The following is a 9,647-nucleotide window of genomic DNA, read 5'->3' on the forward strand; positions in this document are numbered from 1 at the left end:
CCGGAGGAACTCTGGAGTAAGTCCCGGAGGAAGACTGAAGGAGTATTCAGAGAAACTCCAGAGGAATTCCTGGAGGAACCCCGGAAGAATTTCTGGAGAAACTACGAAGAAATTACTGGAGGAATTTTTGAAAGTAAGGAATCCGCAGGGATTTCAGATGGAACTTTGACGGAATTTTAGAAGAAACTCGTAAGAAATTCCAGGACGATTTTTGGATAAATTCTTGGAAAAACTCTGGAGGATTTCCCGAGGAAATCTAGGGGAATACTCAAAATAACTCCAGAAGTTTTCCTAGTGGAACTCCGGAGGATTTTCGAAGAATTACTGGTGGATTCCTTGAGAAACTCTGATTAAATTCATGGAGAAACTACGGTGAAAATCCGAAGGTATTCCCGGCTCCAAAGGAATTTCCGAAGGAGCTTCCAGTGGAGCTCGAAAGGAATTCCCGATCAAGCCGTCCAGAAATTCTTCGGGAGATTTTTTCCAAAAATTCCCCCGGAGATTCCCCGGAGAACTCCTCCGGGATTTTCTCCAGGTATTTCTCATGTGATTTCTAATTGCAATTCCTCCGTGGATTTCGTCCACGATTTGCACCAGGAATTCCTCAGAGGATTTCGGATAGCAATTTCTGCGGGGATTTGGTATAGGATTTTCTCTGGGGATTTCGTCCAGAAATTCCTCTGGGGATTTTCTCCAGAAATTCTTTAGGGGATTCTTCCAGGGAATTTTTCAGGAGATTTCCAGTAATTTCTCTTATTACTTTATCCAGGAATTCCTCCAGGGTATCCTTTTAAAAAACTATTACTCTATGTATTTTGTCCAGAAATTCTCTCGGGGATTTCCTTCAAGAATTTCTCTGGGGATTTCCTTCCAGGAATTCTTCTGGGGATTTCATCCAGAAATTTCTCCAAGGATTTTGCCAAGGAATTCCTCTGAGAATTTCCTTCAGAAACCTCGCTGGTAATTTGCTCCAGGTATTCCTCCGGGGATTTTCTCCAAAAATTTCTCCGGAGATTTTTTCCAAGAATTCTTAAGGAGATTTCCCCCAAGAATTCTCAAGGAGATTTATAACAGCAAATCTTTCGAGGATTTTGTCCAGGAATTCCTCTGTGGATTTCATTCAGAAATTCTTCCAGGGTTTTACTCTAGAAGTACCTCTAAAAATTTCATTAGATAAAGATTTCACACAGGAATTCCTTCGGAGATTTCCTCCAGGATTTCGTCCAGAAATTCACTTAGAAATTCATTCGGAGATTTTTCAGAGAATTTATCCTGAGATTTTTTCTGGGAACTCCTCCAGAAATTCTTCTCGGGGATTTCATCCAGAAATTCCTCCGTGGAATTCATCCAAGAATTCCTCCGAGGATATCCTCTGACAATTTGCTTAAGAAAATCCTGATAGAATTCCTCCGCGAATTTTCCCCATGAACTCCTCTGGGATTTTCTCCAGAAATTTCTCAGGAGATCTCAAATAGCAATTCCTCCGGAGATTTACTCCAGAAATAAATCCCCGGACGACCTCAAAGGGATTTTCTCCATAAATTTATCCAGCATATCCTCCGAAGTTCCTCCAAAGCTCCACCGGGATTTCCTTCATAGGTCTATTGGAATTGTTGCGCAGTTTTTTCAGGAATTCTTCCAGGATTCTTTTTGTCGGATTTCTCCCAGGAATTCCTTTTTGAGTCCTCCAGCAATTCTTCCGGAGTTCCTTCAGCAATTCCTCCGGAGTTCCTCCTGGAGTTTTGGAGGAACTTCGGAGGATATGCTGGATAAAATCCAAAAGAATTGCTGAAAGAACTCCGTAGGAATTACCGGTGAAGGTTCGAAGGAATTCCCGGAGAAACTCTAAATTAATTCCTGCAGAAACTCTGGACAAAATCCTAGAGAATCTTCAAAGAAAACCCTGGAGGAACTATGAAACAATTCTTGGAGGAACTCCGGAGGCGTTCCCAGAGCAACTCCGGGGAAATTTCTTGACGAACTCCGGAGAAATTCCTAGAGAAACAAAGGGGGATATTCGAAGCAATTCCCACTGTTGGGAAGGAACACCGAAGGAACCTACCAGGGATTACGGAGGAACTTTCAAGGAATTGCTAGAGGAACTCCAGAAGAAGCTCTGGAAGAAATCTAGAAGAATTGCCAGTAGAAATCCGGAGGACATTCTGAGGAATTGCTGGACAAAATCCAGAAGAATTTCCAGAGAAAATCCGAAATAATTTCTTGATGACTTAAAACAACCTGGAGGAACTCTGGATGAATTCCTTGAGGAAGTCTAGTGAAATTCCCGGAGAATTTTTTTTAGAAATTTCCTGAGGAACTCTGGACAAACTCCCGGAGGGAATGTAGTGATTTTTTCGAAGCAACTTCAGAAAAACTCCTAGATGAGCTCTGGACCATTTCCGAGGAATCATAGTGAGACCCCCATGAGTCGACGTTCCATTATTCGATATCGACACATGAAACCATACAAAAACCCATAATTTCATGGTTACTATGATGGTCCCCTCATACAACTTTCCAAAGCATTTCTGTTCCATGGCTCGGTATTTCCATGAGTCAGTGATCCTTTCAGATATCGACTCAGAGAGGTTTGACTGTACTTGAGGAGCTCTGGAGAATTCCTGGAGAAATAAAATCCCTGGTGGAAATCCCTGAAGCAAATCCCCGGAACAAAATCTGATGGAAATCTCCAGAAAAATTTCTGAAGGAATTCCTGAAGTACATCCCCGGAGAAATTGCTATTGAAAATCCTCTGAAGAATTCCTGGAGAATTTCCCTGGAATAAATGTAGGGGGATATCCCCGGAGTAATCCTTGAAATCCTCGGAGGAATTCCTGGACCAAATCTCCAGAGAACTTCCTGGAGGAAATCTTTTGAAAAAATCTCTGAAAAAATCGCCGAAACAATTTCTGGAGAAAATCTCCGTAATGAATTACTGTATGAATTATCTAGAGGGGAATCAATTACCTGGATGGAAGCTCCGGAGAAATTCCTGGAGCAAATCTCTGGAGAAATTCCTGGTGCTAATCCTCAGAGATATTCCTGGAAGAAATGTTCAGATAAATTCTCTGAAAAAGTCTCCGAAGAAATTTCTGTACATCTTAATGATTTTTTAGTCGAAATCCCCAGAGAAATTCCTGGACGGAATCTTCTGAGGAAATCCCCGGAGCAGTTGTTTGATAAATCATCGAAGGAGTTTCTGGGAAAAATACCCAGATAAATTGTTGGAACAAATTGCCGGAAAAATCCCAAAGGGAATACCTGGCCTAAAGCTCCGGAAAAAATCCTGGTGCGAATCCCCAGATAAATTTTTGGATAAAATCCTAAAAAGGATTCCTGGAGGACATCTCCGGAGGAATATCTGGACGATATACATTGAGAAAAGTTTTTAAAGGAAATACATACCCGAAGATATTCCTGGAGCAAATCCCCAGAGAAATTCCTGCAGCAAATCCCCGGAGGTATTCCTGCAGCAAACTCCCGGATGAATGCCTGAAAGACATCCCCAGAGGAGTTCCTGTTGTAAATTCAGTTGGACAAATCGGAGGAACTTCAGTAGTATTCCTGGAAAAGCTCCTGGAGATATCTGTAGGCTGACTTCGTTATGAAATATTTGAATATATCCCCGTAGAAATATGTGGTGGAGTCCTTGGACGAATTCTTTAAGAATTTCCCGGAGAAATACCCTTATGATTCCTTGAGATGTCCTATATGAGTTCCTGAAGGAATAGCCGGAGGAATCGCTGGAAGAGTAATAAATGTTGTTTGGAAAACAGCTGCGATGGAATATTGTTTCTGTTTTTACTTACCTAGGAACTAGAGACGCTGGCAGTATCAGCGAGAAAAATTCGAACTGATCAACAAACATGTATCGAACCAGTTTTGGAACAGTTTTAATCTTGGTCCAAATCCGACCAAAAATTAATCAGGCAGTTATTCTGTTCCAAAAAATAGACCAGAAAACTGGTATTAAATAAAATTGGAAAAATATTTGCAACACTTGCTCCAATTTATAACATGGTTCAAAAATTTGGACCACCAGTGAAGTTGCCCTAGGATTATCCATTGTTGAAGGAATTCAGGAGAAACCAGTGGAAAAAAATCTTGCAAGATCCCTGGGATAATTTCAGAAGCAAAAATTGTAGCAATAACAGGAAAAAATCATATGAGAAACAGTTTACTTTTTTTTATCAATTCGTAAAAAAAATACACGAGCAACACTGAAACAGGTTTCGAAAAATCCTTGTAGGAATCCCTGAAAAACTTTGATGATTCCATAGAATAATACTAAAATACATTACTAAAATGTCTTAATAAATCTCTGCAAGAGTTCCTAAAGAAACTCTGGAAGAATCCTTGTCAGAATTCTCAGATCAATATCTGAAGAAATCCTTGGAGAATTTTCAACGGAATTCGGAGAGGGATCTCTATAGTTTGATTTAGATGTGCAAAAATCTTTTAGAAGAGTTTCTGTAATTTCCAACTCATATGTTCTTTTTCCAATTGTAGGAATTTTAAAAATGCCAATTATTTTAAATTGTCTTCCAAATGTCTCCACAATTTCTGAAAGGTCTTCCAAAAATCTTCCGTCTTCCAAATGTCTTCCACACTACTCAAATGTCTTCCAATGGAAGACATGTCTTCCAACCTGGCATCCCTGCTCTGATTGACGGATTGAACTACAGTAATGACCCGATTTTGTCTACCCCCGATTTTAGCATCGTACATAAAAAATGGAAGTAAAAATTTAATGTTTATATTAACAAAATCATAAAACTAAGTCCTTGAGTTAAAATATAACTTGAAACCAGTTGAAAAATTAGCTCGTTCCCGATTTTGTCAACCCTAAATGCAACATGAGGCTGACAAAATCGGGACATTACTGTACCTCCCTTATACATACCTTGGTTTAGATGTATTTGCTCGCCTTACTAAGTGATTTTTAGTATTTTTTTGCAAAAGTGAAGTGAAGGGTCAAAGTTTAATTAGTGGTTTTCTCAAAAGTTTGATGCTTACTAGAGCCGCCTGTAGGGAAAAATATAATCAACTGTACCGAATGAAAACAGTATTTTATTTTCATAAGAACTTTTCCGTATACATAATCACCCTCATTCTCGTTTACGGCAAATTCAACTTTCGATCGAATCTTATTCGTTCGAATGCATGGCTCACTTGATTATGCAGGCGTAAACGGGAATGCAAAACAGTTTTCGACCGAAAGAGCATTCGAACGTAAACAAGAATAGTGGTGAATTTTTCTAAGTTGTCAAGATCCTAAGATATCTGCGAAATAAAGTTTCAATGCTTAATAGCGCAACATGCTGGCTAAATCTCGAGTCTCATGGATCAAATAATGATTGTCTCTCAGCTACTGAACAAATTCGCCGAAGACGCCATTTTCTAAGGGGCTGTCCATTAATTATGTAAGGGTTTATGGAGGGAGGGGGGGGTTGAGATTTCTTACGCGCCATACAATTTATTTTTAATTTTCATACAAAAAATCTTACCATGGGGGGAGGGGGGGTTGAAAAACCTCGAAAAATGTCTTACGTAATTAATGGATCGCCCCTAAGTGAATAGGTTGCAGATAAATCTTTAAGATTAAAGTTTCGCAAATTTTGATTTGAATGTCTCTAAGCCTCGACTTACAGCACAAGTTTGCCAGAAGCGTCATCTTTTTGAAATATTACCAAAAAAAAAACAAAAAGTGTCCGGGCCTAGAGGACTCCCCCCCTATGGGTCAACACGTTTTCCTGAACCCTCTCGTGACGTAATAAATAATAAAAATTGTAAAAAATTGTATGGTGCGTTAAAAATCCCAAACCATGAAGTTTTCTCGATTTATTGTACTCTAATTTTGCTTAAATATTTTCAGCGTTAAAGCGTATTTTACTGGTCTCTTTAACTTTTTTGACGATTTAGCAAAGAATAAAAGTGCACAACATAGCACATGTTTCACTAGAAGATTTGGTAGCTGTGGTCATCACAATGATAGCCAGGCTAAGCCAGTAACAGAATATAGAATTATCTTATTTATCGATTTATTCATCAAAATTGTGAACCTTATCTTAAACTTACGCTAATGCCAAAATGTATTTTTCCATTCCTCAATACATGCTCGATCCCGACTCGCTTTTGACCTTTCTAGGAATCGTCGCCGCCCTCAGATAAGGGTTATCGATCGTCGGACTGTTGTTGGTCAAATTGATCTGCGCCGTAGTTATCGTTCCGCTGGCCGTCGAAACCGTCACCGTCGGCGGTCCCATTTTGCCTTCTGCTCCATTTCCGTTAGCACCGTTGCTTCCTTCCCCCTTGACTGGTGAAGCCGATTCGCTGTCTTTGCCGTCGTCTTCCTTCTTGCTACCATTTCCACCTTCACCATCTTCGTCATCGTCGTCGTCATCGCCGTCTTTCGTTTCCGAGGGATCCTCTTTGCGATTGGCCACCTGATAGTAGTATTCCAACTCTTCAAAATCGAATATCTGATCAGTTGGATTTAACGCTTGCAGATAGGGCGGAAACGACGGTTTGCACGCAATCAGCGGAAACATCGGATTGTCTTCGTTGTCGAATAAGCTATGCACATCGCTGGTTTTGGCCAAGAATTTGGTGAGAGCCTTTTCGATGTCACGCTTCTGGGTGGCAGCCTTCTCGCGAATGGCTTCGTATTCCGTAACTGGTTGTTTGTAGGTCTACAATAAAAATTCGAATCATGGGTCATTTGAATTGTTCTAGAGAGAAACCCTGCCACAACGAACCGGCGTTCGAATATAAGCATGAGGATCCGGAAGCGAGGGCAGGTAGTTTGGAATGTGAGACGGGTGGTTGTGTTTTTGACCAGCCTGTAGGATGCTGAGTTGTTTCTGTGATTGGGCCTGCTGAGGCTGCGCCAAAATGTGGCGTCCTTCCCGTTTGCCGTAGCTCTCCAGTCCCCGGATCGAAATGCCCATGTTTATGAGACCAATCACGACATCACCTATGACCGGTTGAGTCCTTCCGGCTAATTCGCAGTAATTTCGTGCCGTCTGGCCAAGCTCGACGATGACTGTGTAGTATAAATAAGTAAAATTAAGTATTGTATGAAGTTTCAATTCGCCGGGGTCCTATTTACAGCACTGCATCATTTCGGTGAGCGTTTCAACGCATTCCTTATCGGCGCTTTCGAAATCGTGTTCCAGCAGCTCCGAGGAAACGGCCATCGACAGGTACTTCCTGCGAGCGATTTGTGTGGCATTTATTTCTGCCATGTTTACTTTGTAAACTATACACTTGTTAAATTTCAGAGCGAAAAGAATAAATTTTAATCCCGAAAAACTAATGTTACTTAAATTTTACGTATGTTTTATTATGATCTTGCTGTTTTGTTTATAAAAATTCTGTCAGATTTACCTTATCGACCACAAAAATAGAAATGAAGTACTAGAGTAAACGAACATATCTTAAGCAACATTCAAAAATGGCATGTAATGGAAATGTAAACATTGAGAAAATCACCATTTCAAGCGTGTGCTAGAATAAGGGCGTAAGTCGCATGGTCTGTAAATAAACGTGGCAAGATGCGGACCAGATGGAGTTCCCTCAGCAGTTCTCAAAGAGCATATTGGAAATTTGCTTGCACCGCTCTGCTGTTTATTCCGATTATCTCTTTCTTCCGGAATTTTTCCTTTCTGTTGGAAAGTGGCAAACATGTTCCCGGTGCATAAAAAAGGAAGGAAACGCGACGTGGATAATTACCGTGCTATTACGTCCTTGAGTGCTGTTTCGAAGTTATTTGAAGCTTGTTGTAATGCAACCTTTGCTCTCTCACTGCAAGCACCTGCTGGAATCCGATCAACACGGATTTACCGCCAACCGCTCAACAACCACTAACCTACTGTGCTTCACCACTTTCATTACCGACAGTGTGAACAGGTCCGTCACACTCGGGCTCAAATTGGGTACCACTTCTAGTACTGCATTTGGTCCCTCGGTAGTGCTAAAGGTACCCAAGTTTGACAGATCGCAGTACACTTTTCACGGCATTCTAGATTACCTTATGACCCATAAAATTTTGGGCAACTGCAAGGGACATGGAGGTCTTTAATTTGTCTTTGGTATGAACGCTCGAGTGCAGACTGACGCTATATATACTGACCTGTCAGCCGCTTTTGACAAGTTGAATCACGATATTGCTATTGCCAAACTTGACAGATTCGACGTCTGCGGTAATCTTCTGAGCAGGTTCGGCTCTTACCTAACCAATCGTCAGCTAAGAGTTGTGATAGGCGATTGCAGTTCTGACTGTTTTCACGCTACATCCGGTATACCACAAGGAAGTCACCTGGGACCACTGATCAACGACGTTCATATCGTTATCAAGGGCCCCCGCTTATCGTATGCCAGAGGTCCTCAGCTTACATGCTTATGCGGGCCACTTAGGAGTTTTCAAAACATTTATTATAAATATTATAAATTTATTTTAAAAATTAAATTGAAAGAGAAGCAATAAAAATTAGCGAGGAAGATGCGACACAAAACACAACGGGGAAAATTCCATTAAAAAGAATGCAATCACAATTCCGCGAGGCCTGTTTTGTTTGGACGGGTCACTTAATAGTTATATTAAAGTGTCAGTAAGGATGAGCATAGAAGTAAGAAAAAAAGAGTATCAGCAAAAATCCTCGCATTTCGGTGCACTCGAATGGTTTGAGGATTCAAGTTGTGAATTTTGAGTTAAATTTTTACTTCTAAGAAAAACCTCGAAACAGCCTTAGTTTTGCATCGAATAGAAGCTTCTATCACTTATCCGGTTATTCCTGAGCTGATAAATACATTCTATTTTCTATAAATCCATAAAAAAAAAACCCTACAGTTATTTTCTTAAATAATAATCATCAACTTTGAAAACCTGAAGGTCGTAGACACAAAAGTCAATTTGGACAAATTGAGATGTAAAAATTGTGAAAATAATAGAATCGTTCTGGTGGGCTTCGATTCCACGACTCCCGAACACCGTCAGCTGGTTTAAGCCGTAAAAGACATGACAATCCTAGTTGCATTGTTGCAAAGACAAAATAATATAAGCCTCGTTATTTCTTTTATTTAACACGCGGGTCACTTCACATTATTGTCGCACCGCCACCAAACCGGATCGCGCCAGTGAGACTCGCGACGCGCCTCAACTCGCGCGATTTTGAAATCAGTTTTTTAGTGTGGCGCTGCATTCTTACGATTTTTATGAACACAGCGCACTATTCACATATTAGCTGCGACGCACGGGGCCCGAGAAGACAATAATTATAAATAAATGTTGGTCTTGATTTCTACCGGATACATAATAATATACAAAATGTGTTTGCGGGCCGCACAAAACCTTTGCGAAGGCCGCATGCGGCCCGCGGGCCGCAGTTTGGTGACCACTGTCGTATGCAGAAAATATTTTTACGGATATGCTCTGTTGCCGAATGGTTATACCGTGTACCCCCGCTAATTTGAACGGTACCTCATGCAAACCATCGGGGTTCATTTTTAATTTGAACATCTAGTCACCCTAGAATCGTGTTTCTGGTAACCTTTTTCACTGTTTTGTTTTGGTTTTGCGTTCCATTTCACAGCGTTCCATTTCACTTTACTCCGTTCCATGAACTAAATGACGTTTGAACCATTTT

At 40.6% G+C, this 9,647-nt stretch overlaps 1 protein-coding gene across 1 annotated transcript; it reads right to left on the reverse strand.

Moving 5' to 3' along the window:
• Positions 1 to 6,024: 6,024 nt before the first annotated feature.
• Positions 6,025 to 7,368, reverse strand: LOC5568455 (transcription initiation factor TFIID subunit 8). Its single transcript, XM_001652238.2, has 3 exons — positions 7,112 to 7,368; positions 6,759 to 7,045; positions 6,025 to 6,692 (listed from the first exon to the last, which is right to left on the reverse strand). Exons 1-3 carry the CDS (start codon positions 7,245 to 7,247, stop codon positions 6,108 to 6,110), a joined length of 1,008 nt encoding a protein of 335 aa, XP_001652288.1. The 5' UTR covers positions 7,248 to 7,368; the 3' UTR covers positions 6,025 to 6,107.
• Between the last annotated feature and the right edge of the window lie 2,279 nt (positions 7,369 to 9,647).

The sequence above is a fragment of the Aedes aegypti genome, chromosome 3 (genome assembly GCF_002204515.2).
Source record: "Aedes aegypti strain LVP_AGWG chromosome 3, AaegL5.0 Primary Assembly, whole genome shotgun sequence".
Classification (NCBI taxonomy): domain Eukaryota; kingdom Metazoa; phylum Arthropoda; class Insecta; order Diptera; family Culicidae; genus Aedes; species Aedes aegypti.